The sequence below is a fragment of the Maylandia zebra genome, linkage group LG7, assembly GCF_041146795.1.
Source record: "Maylandia zebra isolate NMK-2024a linkage group LG7, Mzebra_GT3a, whole genome shotgun sequence".
Lineage (NCBI taxonomy): Eukaryota > Metazoa > Chordata > Actinopteri > Cichliformes > Cichlidae > Maylandia > Maylandia zebra.
The window spans coordinates 36,055,295-36,080,797 of record NC_135173.1 but is presented as its reverse complement, the minus strand read 5'-3'; the positions used below and the strand labels follow the sequence as shown (position 1 = coordinate 36,080,797).

Below are 25,503 nucleotides of genomic sequence, written 5' to 3'. Positions count from 1 at the left end.
AGCCACTAATCTGAAGTATCAGTCTTTGTGCAGTTGATTACAGTCCAAACACGTCCAAGAAAGGCCAATACATGGAGAAAAAAATAACATGTTATTGAACAGCGTGAATAAAAGGACAAGTACAGGTGACTCACAGATCCTCAACTGGCAGTTTTAGTAAATACAGACCATAAAAGCCACACTATGGTTTTTTGTGTGAAAAAGATAATAGGTCTTCTTGAATAAATCTTCATGTTTTTGTCATTTCTTCAATGGAATAAACTTGACTAATTTCCTAGAACAAAAATACGATGATAGGGTGCATAACCCAAACTAAAACCATTTGACCCAGGTTGCAGATGTGCTGACAAGATCAATTCGCCCATGGAGTGATGATGGCTACAAATGGGCCTCAAAGTTGGATCTACAACAAGACAGTCGAAGTGTGTCTGTGTGGGCTCTCAGTCATCCACGAGAGAAAGCAGCTGGACTCCTTTAATTTTCTTAAAGAGGTTTCACCTCTCATCTGAGAAGCTTCTTTGGTCTTCTAGAACCAAATGGTGGAGAGTCCCAGGTATTTAATCCCTAGTGGGAATTGTCCCACACACAGGGAAAAGATTGCTTTCTTTCCACGCTACTTAGACGAAATTCAGAGTGGATTAATGTTTTTTTAAGTTATGACAAGTTATGACTGAAGCTACACCTGACAGCAGAACTGTGTCTTCATATTTTTTGCTGAACTTATTTAGAAACCAATTTTGGTGGAGTTAATTATTTGACTTGATTCGAGGTCAAGCATCAAATGAGAATCACAAGTAAAGGCCATTAATGGCACATGGAGTGCTGGTAATGTCCACTCAGATAGGTTGTTGTCTAAAACTGGCTTTACGAAAAAAGAAACAGTGTTGTCATGGATGTGGAATGAAGAAATGGGAAGCAGAGCGAAAATCTAATCTTACTGAGCTGCAGTTTGTATTTGGGAGCAGTAATATATTAAATGTGCTGATGAAACCAACAATAATAAAAACTTCTGTTCAAAACACATTGCATCAGAAAATTACAATAAAAAAGCAAAAGCACTTTGGTGTTTGTTGGCTGTGTCTGTTGTTACAGACGCAATCAGAACTTCCACCTGCAAAAACTCACTTTTTTGCAACACTGACACAGAGTTGTGTCATCTTTTTAACTTGACATGGAAAACAGTTATTAATTTACACATTTAGCAATAACAAAGCAAAATTTGCACTAAGGTTTTTGACCAAAGCGAATGGGATGAAGAAGTATTATAAAAAAATGTATTATAAAATTTCATATTTTCTTACATATTACTGTTTACACTTAAGATGTCAAATAATCATCAAACGTCAGAACTAACTAACAGCCAGTGAATGAGATAATCATTAGTCAATCAATAATTTGTGACATATTCTGAGGTAAATACACCTAATTAAGTTATTTGGACACATTACGACTTAAATAAAGTGTATTAGTATAGTGTGTTGTTTAAGTTGAAAGATTAGGTCATTATTTTTGAAAATGAAGCATTTTATATGAACAACAAAATCTGCAGCTTTACCTGTAACCTCTGTTTCCGTTCTTGTTCCTCTTAGAGTCATCTCCACCCAGAGCTGTCTGAGCTCTGCCCGTACGAGAGCATCGGTCCTTCCTCTCTCCATTACTATCTCCTCCACCTCCCCCTCTACCCCTTTGCTCTGACTGTGCACCATTTGCCAACATCCCATTCCCCTCTTTAGGTGGACGATGTGAGTGATGGTGGTGATGCCCCTTATTATCTCCTCCTCCTCGTCCTCCTCCCTGCAGGTCATTATTTTCCTCCTCAGGGGAGCCGGTCTGGTGGTGGTGGTGCCTGTGCCCCTGCCCTCCATTGCGGTTGTGACTCATCTCCCCTCTCCTCTCTTTTGTCTGTGGACCATCAGCATTGTGATCTCTGCTCCTGCTGTGATGGGTGTGGTGCCTCCCTCCCCGGACATCTCCTTCATCTCTGCTCTCCCCGCTACTGTCGTGGTGGCGGTGATGCTTCCTGGAGTGTGTGTGAAAGTTGTCATCCTGCCGGAGATCCCCTGCCTCCTCCCACCCTCCCTCGGGGTTCCTGCTGGATTTGTCTCCATTCTTGGACTCCACCCTAAGGGGCCTGTCCAGGTGAGTCTTCATGTCGGGGTGCAGATGAAGGGCGCTGGACATCAATAGGCGGTCATCAGGGTCGAGCTCGTTGTACAGGGCCTCGCTGCTCGTTTTTATGTTATGTCTCCTAAGCTGGTTAGTCCTCTGCTCCCACACTGACATAGCCTTCGCTGAACGCTGCTGCTCTTTGCTGCAAACATCGAATAAAACCCACAGGAAAAGATCATGGAACAGCAGTAAGTAATGACATACAACACGTTTAGCTCTACTTTATGAGGTGAACATTACAATCCACACTTTCACCCATAGTCACACTGTCATCTGCAAATTCTAACATTTATCTTAAAATGACGCTGGATAAGTGAGTTAGAAACAAGCCTATGGATGCGTCAGCACAGATGTGTGCAATGGTGAAACCTTTACTTACCATGCATGAATATGTATCTCAAAACCAACATAGAAAAATTTGACAATTTTTCTTACAGTTTTCTTTCTTACAATCTTCGTACACGTCTTCACACAGCATACATTCTTGCAATGTGCACTCGAAAAAATATCTACTTATCGGCAAAATGTTGGCTTTAAGTCATTCGATGACACGTACATTTTTCATGTCATTTTGTTAAAGAATGTAAACAGTTATATTTAAAGGAGTTTTGTTAAATGAAATTTACCTGATATGTTTGTACCAGGTACAATTTCTTTAATGACTAATGAGTTAAATGAATAAACTTTTACTCGCATTTTATTCAGAAAATAATTCTATGTCCTCATAAACATGAAGCATTATTTTTGTGTCTAAATAGGAGATCCTTATTCTTAATTTGGATATTTTGACATTTAATTCTCTTACCACTAAGTATGTCTTATATTACACTGTTAAGCTTTTAAATGTTGTGAAATTACATTGTAAATCTCTGAAATTACATTATAAATCTAATGCAGGGTTTTAAGTTTCTTTAGTCACAGACTAAAATTTTCTTCTCCAATCTAACTCACTTCTCCTTGGTATAAATCTGACATGTTGTTATTAAGGCGTCATTCTCTTTTAGACTACAAGCAGGCTTTTTGTGGTATATAAGAGATTTGCACATTTTATAAAAGTATTTTATATGCTCAAAGAAAGGTTTTCCACTCAGGTGAGTGTTTGCTAAAAAAAAACAAAGGTTTATAATAATAAATGGACACATGTACAACTATTTCAAACTTAATACAGGTACCCAGTTTATACCCGAGGTCAGATTTGAAAGTAACAACCAATAAGATGAGATTTTTTTCCACTAATTTCATAAATTGAGCATTTACTTACAGATATTTATCTTACTAAAATACACAAATTCTAGTCTCTCCGTCCATGAACTCCTCCTACACGATCAGAAGCTGAGCTACAAACCCTACCACAGCTACATCTTAGACCCCTACATGATCTATGTTGCATATTGTAAGGTCATCATGTTGTCTAGCAACCACATAACACATAAATCACAGGTTTAGAAACCTGTATTATAATATGGGCATGTACTATTGTTATTGCATTACAAACTAGCCAACTCACTATCATTGCTGTGCGCAGACCGAGCGTGCTTAGTCCTTTAAACAAGAACATGCACAGTAATCTATCCCCCTGACAACTCTTAGAATCTTTTGTAAATTTGTGGAACAAATTATATTGAGTATTGCTGCATGGTGGTGCATGTCAGAAATTAAAATAAAATGAGAGGGTCAAAACTTTGATATTCCTGTTATTTAGCATGTACATTGGCGGAATTGTTGGGTTTGTGTTATCTTGCCAAAACTATCTTTGTAGGCGATCGTGGCTCAAAGAGTTGGCAGTTCGTCTTGTAACTGGAAGGTTGCCGGTTCAAGCCCCGGCTCGGACAGTCATGGTCGTTGTGTCCTTGGGCAAGACACTTCACCCACCGCCTACTGGTGATGGCCAGAGGGGCCGATGGCGCGATATGGCAGCCTCGCTTCTGTCAGTCTGCCCCAGCGCAGCTGTGGCTACAACTGTAGCTGCCTCCACCAGTGTGTGAATGAATAGTGGAATTGTAAAGCGCTTTGAGGGCCCCGAAAAGCGCTTTATAAATGCAATCCATTATTATTAAAGACGTCAGTAAACTTTATTAAAACAGTAACATTGGTCATTTTAACGTTGTCATGAGGTGTGCATACGTTTCCATGTACATTAGTAGTTCCAATGAATCCTCCCTTACAAATAAAAAAATATAAATAAATAAATATTGATACTTGCTATTTATCACAACATCATTTTATTGAAAGTCTGGAATTTTAGATTATTGAAACCTTACAGATTGACGTACTTGTCCACACAGCGTATTAATTCTAGTATTATCAGATGTCTATATTCCAAATAAAAAGCACATATTCATGTATATTAATACATATATACATGCTAATTTATTCCTGTCTCATTGTGTGTTGCATGGTGCATGGTATTTTATTTGTACAGGACATTGGGAGTCTTGCACTATAACAGTGTAATCTGTAGGGATACTTTTTTAACTCTTCCCACATGCAAGATAAGTTTGTTTTGTCAATTATTAGAAAGATACTACAGCTACTACTAAAACTTTTATTTTAGAAGTATTTTTCAACCATCATGTGAAACTTAGAACAGCTGTTGTAGCAGACAACATCAAAACGTTTACTGGGACTTCTTAATATGGCATGCCTCACTGACATTGCACAGGGTGACCCGAGTCATGTGCAAATGGTTCAGGCAGGAAAATCATGCGGTGGGTAATAGCAGAGTTTAGGAGAAGATGATCTGGGATAATAATTATGGGGCGAAATGGGAGCTTTTTTTATTTCTCAAAATAAAAAAATCAAACATAGAGCATCCATTTAATGTAATAATATTCCTGGTTGTCATCAATGTAATGCATATTGCTCCTGTTCACAGTATGATTTGTGAGTTTTATGGGTTAGGTCATTTATTTCCATTTTATCACCTGTACCTCAAGACACATCGAGCGGGGGAGGAGTAGACAGTATAACTCCTAAGAGACAGACAGGGAGACAGAAGACAGGACAGGACAGGTATCCACCGACAGGTGAACTACTGAAATACATGTAGGCGATTGCAGAAATGAAAGCTAGAAATGCTAGAGTAACTGGTGAGATATTGTGACATAGCACATGCACACTCAAAAACACAAGAAGAGCAGTCCTTATAAGAAACCAGTGTTAACTCAAAGAGGTGCGACGGCCTTCCAGCAGCACCGTAATCAATTAAGAGAGCAGATCACCAGGAGGGAGAGCAAAAGCTGGTTGTTGTTGTGTTTTTCTTTTAGTGACAGCCTGGAGTCTACAATAACAAATAGAATGGAAATGCCAAACTGCCTGTGGTAGTAGCAAAGCAGAGAAATTAAACATTTATAGACAAATTATTCACATCACAGATCTGAAGATCTATTACTGTAGGCACCGAAGGCTAGGCAGAGGCACAACAGTCTACAGTTTACAGTCAAAATTAAACCACAGTGGCACCGTGTGCCATCTGCTGTAGTGCAGTTTCAATGACTTAAAAAAGAAGAACCATAAATACATTTCACTTCACTAGCAACGAAGTTATGACAGAACACAATTTAGTTTTATGAAGGTGCAGAGGAAAGGAGAGGAAAGGAGAGGACTGGAGGAGAGCACAGATTGTCCGAAAGTGGGAGGATACAAGAACTTGAAGAGATGTAAAGAGGGAAAAAAACAATGCATTGCAGAGAAGAAAGCAGACAGAAGGGATGAAAGACTAGAAGAGAAGGCAAAGAGGAAAGGAAACAGGAGAGGAGAGGAGACCAGGAGGAGAATATTGTAACAGAGAGTGATAACTCACGGTGACTGAATGCTGCTGATGGACGACCTGCGAGAGAGTGCATCTCGATTTTGCTTTACAAAACTGTACATGCAGAACAAAAACAAAGGAAAAAAAAATGAGACACAAATCCGAAGGGGGCAGGTGGACAAAAAGACTGACATTCCACCTGCCCCCTGCCTTCTGTGTTACAGCAAAGGACTAATCTGTGCAAATACTTCAATAACACAACAGCAACGGAAAAACGTGTGACATCTTTATGACGAAAACTGAAACTGAAAACCATTCAGGAGTTTCAATCCAAAACATATGAAGAGGAAAATGTAATCTTATATTTTACAATGAAATGTTGAATTTGAAACATATTTAGATATTTAAAATGATTTCAAATGAAGATTCTTAGATTTTGTCTTCAGTTTTGTAATGAAACCCTGAGTTTCTCTGAAACAGCACATTCAACACAGATAGTAAAAATAAAGAGTTTCTTATGAGCCCACTGACTTTTTGTGTGAGCACACTGTTCAATGCACAAACTAAACATGTCTGACAAGGCTGAAACTAATGCACAGGGCCACGTGATAACACTAAGAGCAGTGTAATGGGGAACAAGTCGGCTAGCCAGGGATTTACGGCAGTAATAATTTCTAACTGACCTCATAGTGAGGACGACGGCAATTAAGGAGCAAGTTTTACAAATGAATAAAAAAAAATGTCATCACAAAAAGACCTATGCAGAATTTTTTAACACACAAGTGGAAACAATCACGTACGAACACAATGCAGAGACAATGCATTGTTGCTGTTTTAGTGAATAAGATAGGAAAATACAGTGAGACGTGATAATTTATAGCTACGAATAATTGATCCGTTTGGGTTCTTTTGGTTTTCTTGTGCCACTTTGAGTTTCTCCATTTTTTATCAGTGTTGCCCTGTCTCTGTCATCATGCTTAATGTTAGTCTTCATGTCTCACTGTTTATGATTTGCATTAAGCTTACTCGCTCTTTATGAGTATCTCATGTGAATTGCTTTGGTTTTAAGTTGGGACCACATAAAAAAAATGCAATGAACCCATAATTTGTTCACAGCAACACAGAAAAAAACTGAAGTTTTAAACTTAAAAATGTAGCATTTAAAGACTGTGCGCACTGTGTATTACATTCAAACATCTCCACTTTCCTCTATCCAAAGGAGCATGTACCAGACATCCTGCTGTTTGTTCAGATGCAGCTTTGCAAACCAGAATCATGCTCCTGTGTTTTTTGTTTTTTATAGAAAAGAGCCTTTCTTTTGGCAACCCTTCCAAACAAGTCACACGTTTTCAGTCTTTTTCCAAGTTTACTGTCATTAACTTTAACATTTAATGCTAAGTGAGGCTTATAGAGTCTAAGATGTAGCTCTTGGACTTCTTTATGTTTCTCTGAGCATTGCATGGTCTGGCCATGGGTTGAATTTGCTAGGAAGACCAATTGTGTAATTTTTATGACATTGTGTTAACACAAACCAGCAACCTGCTAAACTTTCAAGTCATTTGCATTTGAATTTTATTAGCAGTGCCCAACTTTATTTATACTTCTTACACTCTTAATTCCTAACAGTGTACTTAGTTTTCCAAAGACTGCAGAATCCTCAGAAAACTTTGAGTATCACATCAAGTATCTGCGCTGATTTTTATGATTTTTTGCTAATCATTACTCACTAACTTTAGTAGACAGAGAGAAATAACTGGGACACGATATCTAAAATACTACTGAGATTATCATCTAAAGATGCAGAATGGAGAGCTGCATCATTTGTAAATCAAACAACAGCTTTGATTATAAAATGCCATTTTAGCAGCAGGTAGCAACATTCAAGGGCAAAATAAAAAAATAATATCATGAAATTTGCTAGTGGAAACTCACATGTATTACTCACTGAAGCTTCCTTAATTGCCTATAATATTAAAGAGGGTAAAGAGTAGGGTGTAATAAATAAGAAACACCACAGGGGCACTGACTTAATGGGAGTGGATGAGAAGTTCAGAACACAGACAAATCAAACAGGGTACAAATATACACACAGACATGTCAGACTGAGAGGGAAGAACCTACGGAGAGGTATCATACAGTTTTATTTCCGTGTGGGACTGAACAGCGCTGCTGTCTGGGGAAAGAGAAACTTACGCAGCGATCGAAATGTTGGCTGCTGACATCGGGCTGACTTCTTTCACTTCCAAAGCTTTCTGTAGAGCGAGCTTCTTATTGGCTGCCTCCTCCTGCTCCTCTTCATCCTTCAGCCAGTGACAACCAAGACATTAATTTGTGCTTAAGAGGAATATATTACTATTGCAACAGATCTCCATAGTTTTCTGGGCAAAATCAGATTAGGCAGTCATGACCTTTGTTTAGGGAAAAAAAGTCAATCAGAATTTAATTGTGTCATCTGATATTGTCGAAATTTTACCCAAGACTGATATCTGTTTTCAGCCATATATAACCCTAATATAGCCATGAAAATAGGATCACATCAAACCCAGGAAAAGCTTGCTGAAAAAGCTCACTCTGCCAGGTGTCTCAGCAACACTGAAATTTGTTCAAGGAGTAAAGGATGAATCTGTCTTTACTGTGTTTCAAAAATCAACATCTGGCAAGTGTTTTTTTTGTTTTGGGTTTTTTTTTTTTTTTGCTGGATTGGTTTTCCCGCCTACCTTCGTCAGCTCTTGTGCATTTGCAAGGTTATCGACGGCAATAGCCAAGAAGACATTCAGGAGGGTGTCTGAATAACAACGGCACTCAGGAGCAACAACAGTTGGACAGATTAAGTATTCATTGGCTTTTCCCACCAAACTAGTAGCAATCTGAAAAATTGATGCTGAATAGATCTGTCAGTTTACCTGACAGAGCAGGGCCTAATTTTTCACCTCAAGTTCACAAGAGTACATGACGGCTGACAGAGTAAGAACTCACTGCTAGCTGGCAAAAAATTCTCATCTTTCATCACCTTTGTTTTTTAGAGAAATCACTCCCATTTCAGCCTATATTTACGAGCTTGAAAGACTTAACTTGTAACATGAGTTGGCTGTAGCATGATCCAAAGTAAAACATCCCTGCAATAACATTTCATTTACATGTATCAATGAAATGTTTACTGTTGATAAGGTCAGCATTTACATTGCAATTAAATTTTTTCTGTAATTGATGGGCACTGCTTCTGACTGTGTGTATGCTGTGATGTCAAAAAGGATACAGTTTCCAAAGAGTGTGAGGACGATGAAGTAGATGGAGGAGAACATGCCGCCGCGAACGCCTCCTTGAGACTCGATCCCGTGGTACATCACTGCGTTCCAGTCCTCGCCAGTCAGAATCTGAGGGAAACGAGAGTCAGAGTGAGGCTGGGTTGTAAAGGAGCATGCAAATCTCACAGAGCACAGAATTAAATTACTTTACAGAGTGAGGGCTTATGAGTACAGGTTAATTGAAGGATTATCAGTGAGCTCATTAGGGCACACGGAGATATGCAGACCCCTCATTTGCTCTAATTAAAATGACTGATAACAAACTTTATTTTTCCATAGTGTCAATATGCTCTTGTTCTCATTTGGAAAGCATGATTGCACACATATGTGTAATGTTTTGTTTTCTTGTTTTACCTGGAACACCGTGAGGATGGCTGCTGGGAAGGTATCAAAGTTTGTTGTTGGAGTTTCATCTTCAAAGTTAAACCTAAAAAGGATTCACAACAACATAATTACAAACTGAAAAAAACAACAACACCAAAACCATTAGAGCAAATGTTAAAAACGAGGTTCCAGTCAGGTCTTAATGGGCTCTACCTGCAGTTCAGGAAAGTCACTTGGATTAATGGGATAAAAAAAAAGAAAGCTGTGAGGAACGATACATGTTTCAGGACATGAGAAACATGAGAGCACAAAAAAGGACAGATTCACACTGCAGTCACAACTGGATCATTTTCTTCATTTTGTTTCCCATCTGCAACACCCCCACCACACACACATTTGTACTTCTATACCTGTGAGGACATTCAATGATCATTTCCTGATCCCAACAATTATAAAGGATAAATGCAATTTATAATAACATGGATATTGCTTTTGTTGTTTCATTTATCCATAAGACCTTGCTATTGAAACTGTCAACAAACTGACAGCAGATCATGAGACAGACTGGATTTAATATTCCTTATGCCATCTCTGAACTGGGGAGACTTCAAAGCCTTGCAACATTTATATATTTATATATTTGTGGCTTTTTATTTTTTATTTTTTTTATCTTGTGTAAATATTCTCTGACTTTTGCTAGAAAGGTGACGATCACAATTACATTTTTATAAATTAATACATTTAAATAGCAAGTAATACTGACAGCAGGGCTTAAAGTAATACATTACAATCATGCTGAGTGATTCTGGTGACATCTGTTAAAGTAAATTGAAAATGAACAGCTTCAGCAGAGAAAAAGTGGCATGTTCAAGGTCACAGAGCTTCATTTCCAGTAATTTTCAGCTATCATTCCAGTCAGCTATCATTTTCAATTAAAACAGGAATGCATTCATTGGCAATCCAACTCTTTTACACATGTGCAGAAGCAACCTTCTGCAGGCTAGATTGGAATTTATTTGGCTAGTTTTATCCTGTCAGCCATAGCCAAGGCATAACTTCGGACAGTGCAGCCAGTGTAGGGGATCAAGGGCCAGAAGGTAGGAGGAGGCCAGCTGAAGTAATTAATGGAAATGAAATAACATAATAAAATAACAAAAATGCATTTTAATAAATGCTCTTGCTGTAGTGTGCATGGCTCTTAACAGCAGTTTTTGTTTTGAGTTCTGTAGGCTTCTACTTCACTGTAATGATTCTCAGTAGACAAGGGTTGTATTGTTTTTATGTACTTATGTAACGGTAGAGTGTAAAATACCTACTCCTTTTTTTTCAACTAATTTACACTTTTACACAAGCTTTACACAAGAAAATTTTCCAGAGTTTACCAAACTTACCATTAAACATGCTACATGATGCATTGTCACCATCCTTACTTATCCTTTGATCATAAAAAAAACCGAACATTTAACTCCCAACCTTTTTGTAGGTAAAATCAAATGCCAGCATTTACACTTACATATTTTGCTCTAACTGCTCTTTGAATTCATGTTCATACAAAATGTACACATCTTCCAAAAATGTCTAAAACTTACACGTCCTCACAAAGACAGAAGCACAATACACTGATGGGAGTAGGCTTTTCGGATTTCTTTAAAGATCCAGGGAGAGCTTAGTCTTCTTACATCAAGTGGTGGGGGTGTTTTGTATTGATAAAGGCTTGTAGAGAAGGATGGGAGGAGGGACATGCAACAGAAGGACATAATGGTCACCAGGTAGCCAAAGCTCACGGCTATTAAGTCCAAAACACACTGCTACATTTGCTGTACTCACAAGCAAATCAACCAATTCACATGCCATGTTAACCATCAAAAAAGTTCAGCAGATAAAGTAAAATGTGAAGTATACATTTTTCTTCCTTTCACACAATTCTTCACCAAAGAGCTGATTTCAGTTCTTTTGTTAAAACACTTAAAACACCACAGAAGAAGTGCTAAATGACAAGAGGTAGCCTGGTTGTTTCCATGCTTCATCACCTTAAAATTAAAGTAACTTGTATGAAGCACATAAAATAGTACACATGGCTATCTTGGCATGCATCAGAAAGTGCCAGTCTGTTTTGGGCTCAAGAAAAGAGAAAACCTGAATGGAAAACTGAACATGCGGAAAAGGCACCAACAGAAATCACCAAAGAATATAAGATAACGTTCCAGTATTTACAGCTTCACTAACAGAATATCTTCTTGCCACACAACCTTTAAAGCTATTCTCTGCTGCAAGTATGTTAGTATTAAGATAAACACAAGACTTCAATATGTATGTCTGATATAATGGATCCAAAGTGGATTCAGTTCTCTTTACTGGATTTCTACGACACTGAAGCAATTTAGAAACTATATAATGGACGTTAATAAGAGGCTCTAGCTTAATGACATACTTTCATCAGACATGCACATTTTCAACAAAAAGACTCTAAATCTTTGCAAAAAGCCCCCACATGACCCAACAAACCTGCCAAAACCTGAATCCGCAGTCTTGAAACTAAAGAAGACAATGAGAGAGTGACACAGAAATGCATGAGGATGGGTCGGTCATTCAACTGAACCTGCATTCCTACTATTCATCATTTGAACTTCATTCAGTTAATGATGAAAATAAAAAGGCAGGTATAAGAAATGTTTGAGGTTGGATAAAAGAAAAAAAAAAATTTCAATTCATGGCAAAATAATGGGAAATATGTATTGTTTTTAAATGTATGTTATTTTAAAAATTAGCACTTGTGATTGTTTTTAATATGAGAAAACAAATGATTGTTCACCGGTTTCAAATTCTACTTAGTTTATATTCACCTTTCCTCTAAAAAGCAAAGAAAGAAATTAGTTTAAGACGGATTTAGTCAACTGGTTTCAAATTTATCTTCTGGTTTATTAAATTCTGTTGTGGTCAGATCACATGCCAATGCACTGCAATCGAACTGAGTCAGGCTGCATATAGCGGGGCGTGGCTCAGCTGCAGGGTAGGGGTGGAGTAGTGAGCTCAGGGTGTGGTGTCAAGGGATGGCTCACCCACACAGCTGACCTCCATCTCACTAACTATGCCTCCCCGTTTTCAGTAGCTGCCAGGGGCTGGAGGAGAGCAGTGTGTGCTGAGCTGGAACTCAGCTGAGCAGTGTGAAAACTGCATAACTCAGAGTGGCATTAAACATTGCAAGTAAATATTCAACTGTCGACGCTGTGTGTGTCCGGTCCTTGTGTCACACTGCAAAATGGGCACAACACATCAGATACTCAACTGGTTGTATTTTGTGTGTCATTTTGCTATTAAAATTTCTGTCCTGTAAAGCAGCGGTCCCCAACCTTTTTTGCGCCACGGACCGGTTTATGCCCGAAAATATTTTCACGGACCGGCCTTTAAGGTGTCGCGGATAAATAAAACTAGTACCGGTACCGAAAAAAAGAAGATTTATTCATAACACACGTGAAAAGACCCAGGAAAACAGAGTTAACAATAAAAACGATAACAAAATAACACTGAAAACCGATAAAAACCCTGAAAACCATACATTTCACACCTGAGCCTCAACTCTCGCGGCCCGGTACCGGTCCGAGGCCCGGGGGTTGGGGACCGCTGCTGTAAAGCACCTGACTCAGGATTTGTGGAGGGTTCAAGGTTCTGGCTGGACTGAATATATGTAACTAATGTGAATTTATATGTATGTAGGTGGCAACAGAGTTCCAATGGATAGCAACAGATTTATGAATTATCACTATACCCATTTTAAGCAAACCCAACTTCTTTTCCTACCCATACTTTGAGTGATTTCTTCTCCACCTTTGATGCTTTTCAGTTGTGACTGAGTATGAACAAAGAAGAAAGCAAGCATTGTGCATGGTATTCCACATATCCATATGTCTTTTTTTTTATCTTTAAAGCTATTGTTGGAACTACACCACACTGTGGGTAGCTGTTGATATTTACAAATTAAATGTGCATTATTTAAGTTGGATAAAGTTAAAGTTTTGAGAAATATTAGTAAATTGGTCAGTACATTTGAACGTCTAACCAGACTGTGAGATACTGTGTAAAACTGTGTACAGCCAACATTATTTTAACATTTAAATCCTACATATAACAGTGTCATATCATTTATAAACAATTGCTTGCTAGCATAGATTTTGCTTTAAGTGACTGAATATCAATGACTTTCTATGTGTCTTATCATTACTCTGCTGCTAGCTGCTGCCTGTGTAGAAAGCCCTTAACCGGGATACCTTTAATTCTAGGCATCCTGGATTTCAGTTAAAATGCTTCTTACTAAAATATTTATGTTTTAGTTTTTTAGGTTTTTTTTTCTTTGAATGGATCTCCAGTTTTTTTATATAAACAAAAAAGTATTTTATTTATTAATTTATTGTTTCATTTATATTGGACATTTAAAATCAAAGTGCTTTACAATAAAAAAATAACAAAGTAAACAATAAAAAATAGTAATCAGAACAAAATTGCAGGTGAGTTTTAAAGCAAAATATGCAGAGCTGAAAAATTCTTTATAAATTTACAATCAAATATAAATAAATATTCTTTCCATCTTGAATGTCTCCCGACTTCAAGGTGTAATAAAAAAATCTGAAAAAATAGAATTCAGAAGACAGCATAATCCTGACAAAGTTTTCATGTGATAGTCAAGCAAGATGCATATTAAAGTTCAGGAATTATATAGCAAGCTCCCATTGAATGCTTCCAATAGGCATTCTACAAGTATTCACCTAAAATGACTTATATGGGTTCAAATACTGTAAATTTGAGTTGAAATGCAATTAATTTTGCAATTTTGTATAAAAATTTAATGTCTTAACAGCCATATAATCCCCAAGCATGTGATATGTCATGCAAAAACCAGAATGGAACATGCTGGGGAAAATTGTTTTTGGAAGTCAAACCCACATGTAGAAGAGAGGCAAAAGGAAAAGGAACAGACTTTAAGATGAGGAGAGGATGTGGAGCGCCGACAGTTACCAAAGCGACTGTTGGTGCAAAAGAGCAGACCCAGCTGTAGCCACATGTGTGTGTGTGTGTGTGTGTGTGTGTGTGTGTGTGTGTGTGTGTGTGTACTGTATGCATGTATACTTGGCTCTGACCAGTCATGGATAATTTCAGGTCAATATAAATACTGATATTTAGTAAAATAATCTTTTTAAAAACAGAATATTAAAAAAAAAAAAATTCCTGCAAAATCTGACCTGTTGTGGTGTTACATCGGCATTTTCAAATTACTTTATCTATTTTTTTAATAATAGAACCATCGACTCTAAGGTACCTCAAACTGATCTCAAATTTCGAGCAAGGTTATTTTTATTATATAAAAATAATTTATCATATAAATTGTAATATATACACACACACACATACATATATATATATATATATATATATATATATATATATAGTAGTATTTATTTATTGTCATTGTCAAGAACAATGAAATTGCGTTTGGGGCTTCCATACAACCCAAAAAAAGAAGAAAATAATAAATACCCCTTAAAACCCAAGTGTACATATTTAACCCAGTGTGACTCCAATGCAATAAGACAATCCTTAGCAATAATGTTCGTAGAAATTCAGACAAAGACCTGAGAAACATGACAAAATACAACAATGCAACCCATTCAATATTATTGTACTGTGAGATATGATATCAGATATGATAGTTATCTATTTAAGAAAGAGGGGGGGGGGGGGCAGGAGGGGGAAGAGAATAAAGATATGATGCACCAATGCAGACCAGTTCATTGCTATTAAGAAGTTGGATATGGTTATTGTCCGTGAGAGGGGGGCAGAGAGTTCAGGAGCCTCACAGCTTGTGGATACAGGCTGTTGGCCAGTCTGGATGTTCTGGCCTGTATAGACCTGTATATATATATATATATATATATATATATATATATATATACACACACACACATATATACATATATACACACACATATATATACACACACACATATATATGCTTCAGCTACATAAACTTTACCTTGGGGTACATAACTTTACACTATTTGTGTTAGGATGATTTTAAATTGGAATAAAAAGTGACAAATCATCACCCTAAATTTTGGGGAAATGATTTGTCTTTAATTCATCCTGTCTGCTTTCTTCACCAATTTCTCCACTTCACATCATATCGGTATTCCCTCTTTTTATTCTTTTCATTCCCTGTTTTATACCCACACACACTCTCTCTCCATCCCACACTTCTGTCTTTTTTCCCCTCGTTCACCGGGGATTAGTGGAATCTGAGAATGGATGCTGCATTTTGCTGCTGCCCCTTTGTGTGCAGGCTTCTGTTTACTCTGATAATAAGGATTGGAAGCACACTGTTTGGCTTCCATGTGTCGTCCATGGAGACTTCATTAAATCAGAGTCATAGAAGGCCAAACTCCCCACAAGCTCATGCTCGCACTCTCCTACATCATACATCATTTACAACAGCAACAACAACAGCTAATATTGTATAAATAACGGCAATTAACACATGACTATTTAAAATATGCAGCTAAAATATTTTCATATTATAGGTTTTTAGATTTTTGAATAATTTTTGTCATCAACCAGTACCCAAGATTTAGTATTTATTTATTTTTATCTGATTTCACTTTTTTTCATAAAATAAGTGGCAAATCCTGCTATTAGATAAGAAACAGTGTCAATGTGTTAACTTTAAGTTATAAGAAAAACTAGAATGGCCACTTAAAGTTTGCTCTAAACTGAAGTCAGCCCACATAGACGCCTTGTTAATAATAATGTTTACTGTACAGCCTGGCACAAAAAACGAACAGACTCTTCGACTGCACAGATGTTGATTTTTTTTTTAACACTACAAAGGGTCAAAGTTAGAGATGTGGCAGCTTTGACTGATGAGTGAATGCTGACACAGCAGTTGGAAACAGGGCGTCTACAAAGGCTAGCCGCTGAAAGCTTGAGTCACTGAACTGAAATTTCTCCATTATGTTTTTGGTGTTTTTAATGTAGTTCTCTGACAAATAAAATGGCTTTCAGTGTGGCCCAACCAAAAGTTTCTACTTCAGTTACAGTGGGTGAAATTCAATGTTACTTGGAATTAATTAGCTCATACAAGTGACCTATGCCACAGGTACTGAGAATGTACCTTTCTAGCCAAGCTTTCCAACAGAAGATAAGCTATTACTAAAACCCAGTTGCATTCTACCAGGACAATTATAATCTAAAAATAGACATCGATTAAAATGAAGCAAAGAAAAGAAATTTATCTCTATTTGTCTCAGACACTGCTGTCATAAAGCTGTTTGCATCCATCCTTTAGATCAGGGGTCAGCAACCCTGGGCACGAAGGGTTAACTGATGGCAGACCATAGTTGGACTGGCCATCGGGCATTTGCCCGGTGGGCTGATGGTGATTTTTCGTTTTTATGGGCCGATGATTTTTTCTTTTTTTTTGTTTTTTGAAACGGTATAAAGAATGAAAGGTGGTGGTCTGGCCAGATGCTGACCAATGTGTAAAAATAACTCAGCTGTTTGGTGGTGGCTATGGCGGAGCTGCCACAGAGGCCAGCAGGTGGATGAGGGAAAGGGGAGGCAGGAGTAGGAGAGACCCTATGCGGCCGCCGGTCCGAGTGTCAGGTGAACTGAACTTCAGGTAAGAAGTTATGGCCTGCAGTCTATCTGGGTCAGATATAAACCAAGTTTAGGTGGAGTTTATTTTCGTTGTGCTGACTTTTTACAGCCAGTTACAATAACTCGTACTGCGTACTAGCTAGCATGACGGAGTTTCTATACAGCTGGGTGGGTGCTACTATGTTACTGATAGTGAACTTTGTTTTATTCATAAGGTTAGTTAGTAGAGTTGCCAACGGCTCCTTAAAAAAACGGAATTGTCCCACATTCAGAGAAAATATTAGGTGTTTTGTATTGAGCTGAAAAGGAACACAGTTTGTCCCGGACTTCAGCTACAATGGAAAAAGACACAAAGGTGGAGTTATTCTGTGTCTTTATGCTGCAGCTGCCTCTTCTTCTCTCGTTCTCTCCCCCTCTCTCTTCTGTTTCTACTTCAATCATGAAACTGATCAATGATCAGCTGATCGGCTCTCTTGTTTGTTTATCGCTCACTTTGCGCCAGAAAGAGGAAACCAGCGGATGTCACGTTAAACAACAGCAGCACGTTTAAGCTTGATCAGCTGTTGTTAGAATTTATTTAATATTAATTTCTAGTATCAGCTGATGTTTGCTGGAGCCACAGCTGTAAAAGCTGCTGGTCATGATATCAGTTTGGATATGTGGTGAGAGGGAAACATGAAGATGAAACCAGGAGATGTCCTTACTGAATCATCAGAGCTGAACAGGTGATGGAGAAACAGGTTTACCTTTTAGTTAACATGAATGAGTTGAACGGAAGCTATGAACTGTTTCTGAGAGACAAATAACACCAGGATGCTTTTCTAAGTAGCTGACAGCTGGTAACTGTGCAGGGGCGGGTCTAGCAAAGTTTTGCCAGGGGGCCAGGTAGGGCATTAACAGGGAAAGGGGGGCACAAAGAAATACTTTTATTTCTTATTCTCATTTAAAATGTCTCGCTTTTCATAACTAATTATCTGAATCTTACAACCAAAGTTTTTATCTGATGTAAAATGTATAGAAATTATACATATACCAACAAGACTGTACATCACTGTCACAACGGCATCTGTTTTCATTCAAAGGCTTTATGGCTTGTCCTATAATACCTGGTGGGCCGGTCTCTAGTCAAAATGCCCAGGCCGATTTTTTGTCCCAGTCCAGCCCTGGGCACGACACGCAGTGAATTAATCTGAGCAGGTGCATTAAAAAATAAATGGCTGGGCCAGCGGTGCACATCGCAAATCAGCTCGCATAGACACATTAATTGTGCCTCTTCTTAATGACAGTATCTTAGCTAACAGCCCCAACTACCAGATTCAACTTGTAATTGGCTAAAAATAACTTAGCCTACTGGTGAGAGGGACGTTGCTAGCTGGCAGTTTTTTCAAGTGATGTTGAAATTTCCACATTCCGACACAAATGCTTCAGGAGCTGTCAGCACCCCGGAAATACACGGATACATCCGTAGACTCGAGACAGAATTCACAATGCGTTTTCGGGACTTTCAGGTGTATGGACCAATGTTTTCTTTTCTGATCAAACCAGAAAGCTTTAATGAGCAGCTGGATTTGTCTCGTATTAACTGGCTGAGTTAATGCCAGTTAATGCGACATCGAAATGCAGCTGATTGAACTGAAAACCTCGACTCTGTGGGGGTCAAAGTTTACAGAACTACGAACGCAGCTGGAATCCACAGCTGTGCGTGTTCATGGAGCTTTCATTTTCACCTGCTGGACATCACTACCTGACAAGTTTAACTGTCTTCAGAACATTGCAGAGGCCTTATTGACAGTATTTGGCTCTACATATCTGTGTGAGCAGATTTTCTCTCACATGAGTGTCCTCAGGTAGCCGTCTGAATGCTGGACACTTGGAGACCTGTGTCTCTGAGTGGGAGACCAGAGATCACATTAACATTTGTGTCTCTGTTTTAACAAACATGCCATATTGGCTCAGTTTATTTTTCTTATCATTGTTGTGAGGAGACCATAAATAGCATTTGCATTTTCTGTTGTATAGTACATTTACTGTTATGGATAAAAAGTGTCTTTTTTTGTTTCAAAATAGCTGATAACTATTCGCTGATAGCTGCCAACATCTGCGAACAAATATAATTCTATAAAGTTGTTCTATATAGTGTGTAACTGTTAATATAGAGCGTTATTAAATTTATTGCTAATGCAATCATATGGCACACTGACTTCTGAGGAAATTTTAGATGGCGCTCATGATCAAAAAGGTTGCCTACCCCTGCTTTAGATCACTGCCATCTTGTGACCACGGTTGTCTATTGTTGCTCAAAGCTCTGCTTCTTTTGTACTCATAGGAAATTGTAGCTGTCACTGTTTAACATCTCTTTTTTTGTGATTTGCGCATGCACGTTGTGGATAAACTGTGAATCTTTCACAGTAAACTGATGGGGAATAGCACGCGAGGCGAGGCAAGCTACCGCTGGAACTGTTTTCACTGCTCTGAGGAACACAGCTAGCATTAGCTAGTAAAGATGTTTCAATGATGTGGCACCATAACACATGAATTTCCTCTTGCTAACCGCCATGGTCAATGTGCGACTTCCTTCAACAAGCAAGTTGAGCGGGTGCAGGCTCAGCCAGCACTTTTAGATTAGCATCTACACAATATGCTAACGCTGAAGTGTCATAAGACTTGACAAACAATTAATTTGTGTTGGTAACATTTATTTTAAAAATGCATTTCAGATCACAGTCAGACGGATTTTTTCTGTGGAACCTCAGCCTTGATTTTTCTTTGTTCACTCTGGCTTTTGAAGAAGTTCTGAAACACTGTAGAAAATGATGGGATTAATTTTAATTTGTATTACATCTTTGCAGCATAATAAATTCCTGGATGGACTGACTGACCACGAGTGATTATTTTCATTGCAGATTAATCTTTTAAATTTTTTGATGAAATGCCAAGTCTTTTAAAATGTTCCAAAAACTCATTAACTGGAATGTCAAACAGGTTGGGAGTAAACAATTGTCCTTTGATGTTTTCTGTTTCTGATCTGTTTTGAAAGGATGTACAATTACCAATCCTGGACACTTAAAAGGGCCTGAGCAGAAAATGTAAAAATGCCATCTCTCCTGTGCCCACAAAAAGTCAGAGTTAATCAACAAAAGAAGGTCTGTACCTCTAAAACTGAAAGCTACAAAGCAGCCAACAGAAAACCAAAAATTATTGCATTATAATAAATCCTGCACTTTTGAGCTTATCACTTTTGCAAAACAGTCAACGATGTCCTGTGAGTCTCAGCAGGAGGATGAACACAGTCCTCTACCTCAAGCTGTTTATCTTTCAGTTCTCAGAATTTTTACCGTTCTGAGAGCAAGTACATAATCTCTGAGCCAAAAATAAAGCCTGGGTATAACAAAGCACTTCTGCTGCCTTTTAAAAGGCCATTCAGTCTTCTACTTAGGTTTGAAAAAGAAAGAAAGAAAAAAAAAAGGTTTGAAAACTTTTTATTTAAAACGAAGCTCTGTCTGAGGAACTGTTGCGGTTTCTTTAGATTTTACCTGACCCGACTGAACCACTTCTATGTTTAGACTCATGAACACAAAAAAAATATTTAAAATCCTGGGCACATTTTTAAAGGTAAAAATGTTCGAATAAGGGAATTAACAATAGCATGGTTGTTATGGTGGGCAGAGAACACTGTGCTCAGCCTGGTGTGCTCAGCTGGCTACAAGCACCATGTGGATGTCAGACTCATCTCACACTTGTCCATCACCAGAGACTGATGTGATGTTAATGATGCTGCAGACTGATGTAAGGCTTGATGCCATGGCAACAGCCTCCTGCTTCAAAGAAATTCAGTTGTGGTTTTTATGAAGGCCGTCTGTGCATTTCAGTTGAGTGTATTTATGACCTGCCAGAGCGGAGAAAAATACAATGGAGAAGAGATTCTTAAACCATCTGAGGTCAATGCTTTAAATAAAAGCGTATTTATAACATTTATAACATCATGCAGGACTCATCACTCTGACAACCTGACATAGAATCCAACCTATTAAACACTACAGCTTATAAACTCATCTATTTGTTTTAATTTTTGTTTAAGTTTGTGACCTCCTGGTCAGGTATGCCTGACCAGGAGGAACATAAATCCATCCATGTTTTTTAACTGCTTTGCAAACCAGTGTTTTCGTGGTGACTGAAGTCACCCCAGCTGACTTTGCTAAAAGGCAGGGACATCAGAGAGACAAACAGCTCATCCACGCTCGAATTTACAACAATCAGTCTTTGAGAACATACTAACTCCAAATAAAAAGGTCATTCAGCACATTAGGCTTTTCCTTTTTCTTGTGAGGCAACAGTACTAACCATTGACACCGATAAATACATCTAGAAGCCTGTTTTTGATGAAAAACTTGTTGTTGTTGTTTTATCACATAATGTGCCACTACTTGGTTAAAATATCATTTTAAATGTGTTTTGGTTGTTCAGTTTAAACTTTCTTGGAGGAAGAACATTGCAAAGCAAATGAGTGCAGTTTTTCCAAATTAAAAAGAATGATTAAGAAATACTCCACTACTTAATACTAAATACTTCCATGTGTTGCTTATTGTTTTTCAAATGGTGGACACACAGAAATACCAGCACCTTTTTTTGTCTCACAAATGACATCACTGTGTGTAATTTTTTTCTGATTGTTTTTCACCACTACTCTTTGAATCCGTGTCTGCAATCAAATATAATCCCTGCCTCAGCTACCCTGGTTTTCCAGTCTGTGCTTATTCCCACTTGGGAAGCACGGTGCTTCCTTGTGCTTTGGACTAACTTCACTGAGATTAATTGTTCTACTTGATTGTTTTTTTTTCTGCCAGCCTCCTGCTAGCCAGCTGACCCCTCTCTGTGTTGTGTTTGCATGTTCTCCCGATGCTTCCATGGGTTCTCTCTCCGGGTGGTCTGGCATTCTCCCACAGTGCAACACGTGCACGATAGGCTCCAGGTCCCTGCTACCATTAATTGAATAAGCAGGTAAACATGGATGGATGGTTGTATGGTTGGTTGATTAAACATTCTAGACTTTAAAATGTGAAAATTTTTATTCTTTATATTATATAAATTCTTTATAGTTTAATGGCTAGATATAACATGGCTTCCATGTACAATGTCAGTTTCTGGATCATAGGGTATTCCAAACTAGGTAGGATATTATTAATCCCAGTGACAAGTTTGGCATTCTCAAAAAAGTGGAGAAAAGACACTCTTTTGAGCAACATAGAGACAAGATGGAGAGACAGCAACCAGACGCAACTGACTACACAGAGGAGATGCTGGGGAGTGCACACAGAGGCTAAAACAAGTGACTAGACACAGGAGCTGGGGATAAAACAGACATGGAGACACGACAGAGTGGAGGGACAGAACAAAGCCCAGACGGGGACATGACTGAGCTGAGACAGCAGGAGACAGAGACAAGACCGGTGAAACGGGAAAATAAACATGGAGATAAGGCTGGAGACTACAAAAACCAACACAGGAAGCTAGACGCAAGAGAACGAGAGAAACACTGAGGGAGGAATTAGTCTCACTAAACACTTAAAGCATGAGGTAAATGAAACCAAGAATCAACTCAGAATATTCAAACACTATAATGTCCAAAAACTACAACGCAGGGCCATGACATATAGAGATTTACACTTGGTGAAACCTCGGCAGCTGCAATGATCCACGCTTGTGATGGCTCACATGATCAATAGGGGATCAATGACCCTCAGGAATACCTCCAAAGGGCCCCCTACATTGGGTTAAATACCTGGGTCACACAGTTGTTATAGAAGTGAGGAAGCCTTTTGGACGAGATGTGAAATATCTTCACAAGCCAAGAGACATCCAGTTACCTTCTTTTTAAGCACTCAACAGGATTTAATAATAATTTTAGTACTGTAGATTTAAAAAGGCAAACTATCTGACCAGAGCAGTATTCGTGTGATGTGAGATGATATGTGAGGAGAGAGAAAGTAAAATGTTTGTGTGTGAGTTGAGTCAGACGGGGCCGGATGCCAGGCCTTTGATTAACTGCAGCCAGCCCAGAATCATGAGGTGTTCCCGTTGTTAGAAGACATGGAGCTCCTGCTGAGAGTGATATCAAAGGGCTGCAGTCACTACTGCTGATCTGCCAGCTACCTGCTGTGTCAACATGTCTGTCACCACTGCCACGCTGGGCCAGGGATCATACACGAGAAGGGTCAGGTGGGGAAATGAGTCGAGAAGTAGAAGAGGAGAAGATTTGTGTTTGTGTTGGTGCTCGTGTGATGAATTATAAATGGTTGGAAAGAGGAGGAAAAAGAGCAGATCAGGTTGGACAAATCACTTACTGTCCTCCGAAGAGCTGCATCCCCAGCAAGGCAAAGACCACAATGAAGAGGAACAGGAGGAAGAGCAAGCTGATGATGGACTTCATTGAGTTCAGGAGGGAAACAACAAGGTTCCTTAAAGAGTTCCAGTATCTGACATGAAAGAGCAAACAAAAAGAGGGGCACAAAGAAATTATTGTTGTACATACTGGAGCACACACACACACACACAAAACAAACAAACAAACAAACAAACAAACAGGAAGACTCAGACAGAAGTAATATGACAAATCTTGCAAATTACACATATCAGAACAACCAAAGCAGAGGAGGGCAGAGTGGAACAAATAGCAACAAGAAGTGTAGGTGGCATAAAACAAATCAGTGTGTCAGGGTGTACAGCTGCCAGTCTCACTGAATGACAAGATTAAGGCTAATCTTATGGCATGAAAGGTATAAACTATGACATGATTGTCAGTACAGGGAGCAAGGCAGAAAAGAATAGAAGAACACAGCTTCAATATTTAGGACCTTCTGGTAAGAAACTGTTTTATAGATGTATTGGTAAGTTTATTATCAGGTCTAGTCAAGTGCAGTCCAAGTGTTACGTTGCAGGTGTGTATTAGCACAATGCCACAATATTAGCAGGAGTGGACAACCCAATAAATTAACCCCAAGTGTTAGGATGCCTGGGTCGTTGACCCAGGGTTTTTGAGTTTATTATATTATTTATAATTTCTAGTCTTTGGTTTCTTTGAGTTCTGTCTTATGGTTTATGTCTCTGTCTTCTCTAGTTGCTCTGTCTCCCCTGTCAGCTGTATCCCCTTGTGTAGTTCGCGTCTCTGTGTATCCTTAGTAGCTATATCCCCGTGTCCAGTCAGTGTCTGTGTCTGCCCTGGTCCCACGTCTCTGTTCCCTCTGTTGCAGTGCGTGCGTGTGAGTCTGTGTCTTTAGTTCAGTCTGTGTCATGTTTCCTGTTTTATTTTGAAGGTCCTTGTCTGAGGTTAATGTATCTGGTTTCGCTTCCCCTTGTCTCATTAGGCCTGATTTGCCCCAGCTGTGTTTCCCTCCTGTTACCCATTCCCTGATTGCTCCCTCTGTGTATTTAAGCCCTGTGTTTCTCTGTGTTGCGATCTACCGTTTATTTTGCTGTGTGTTTGTCTGCTTGCCTGAGTTTATGTTTAAAGTCTCAGTTCTGGTATCTTTTTAGTTCAGCATTAAAGCTGTTTTTTGAGTTTACTTTGTGCCTCCAAGTGTCTGCACTTTTGGGTCCACGATTCCTGTCTGCACACAGCCTACACCTAACACCAAGGTCAGACTGTGTGATGCCCAAACCAAAGAGCTCATACAACAGGACAGTTATGTCAAGCACAACAATAAATATACAACAGAATGTCTGAAAAAGAAATACTGTGGGAAGACCTTAAGAGTGCAATAAGAACCATATACATGAATGCAATACAATTTTCAGCTAGATTCAGGTTTTGCTCAGTAAAGTAGTGCTTTCAGTTTTATGATACATTGAAAGCTTTTCCTGTATTGCTTCCTGAAGACACATTTTAAGTGTTCAGATTAAAAGTCAAGGCAAAGAGATAAAAAGCAGACTCCTTAAGATTTCTCACTCTAACGTTATGTATATTTCACAGTTATGCACTGTATACTGTTTTTGTGTTCCACTTTGTCTGATTTATGACACCAAGAAGGAGACATTTTTCATCTAAACTGCAGCACACAATGAACACAATAATATTGGTGGGGCTGCAAAGTGCAAACAAAGAAAACATTTCTGCATTGAAGGCATGTTGTCAGGGATCTGTGTGCAGGCAGGCGGAGACTCGTCGAGACAAAATAGCAACTCAAAAACCACAGCTTTATTACCAGCAAATAACAAACACATAAACTGAACAATGAAAGCTGAGACCGGAAACACAAAGGCAAATCTGAGGGTACGACACGACGCTGAACACTGGAGGACACACACTATATACAC

General features: G+C 38.6%; 1 protein-coding gene across 7 annotated transcripts in view; it reads right to left on the bottom strand.

Moving 5' to 3' along the window:
* The window catches only part of cacna1bb (calcium channel, voltage-dependent, N type, alpha 1B subunit, b), a 256,626-nt gene that overhangs the window by 67,398 nt on the left and 163,725 nt on the right, over positions 1–25,503 (bottom strand). For 3 of the 7 annotated variants that reach the window (XM_076886302.1, XM_076886307.1, XM_076886303.1), the window contains exons 13-19: positions 23,535–23,666; positions 9,580–9,652; positions 9,177–9,294; positions 8,638–8,705; positions 8,114–8,220; positions 5,972–6,034; positions 1,556–2,311 (exon numbers count right to left, since the gene is read on the bottom strand). In XM_076886302.1, coding sequence (XP_076742417.1) covers positions 1,556–2,311; positions 5,972–6,034; positions 8,114–8,220; positions 8,638–8,705; positions 9,177–9,294; positions 9,580–9,652; positions 23,535–23,666 — 1,317 coding nt within the window. Of the gene's footprint in view, positions 1–1,555; positions 2,312–5,971; positions 6,035–8,113; positions 8,221–8,637; positions 8,706–9,176; positions 9,295–9,579; positions 9,653–12,054; positions 12,085–23,534; positions 23,667–25,503 lie in introns of all 7 variants that reach the window. The other 4 variants (XM_076886306.1, XM_076886304.1, XM_076886305.1 and 1 more) reach the window with 2 other exon arrangements.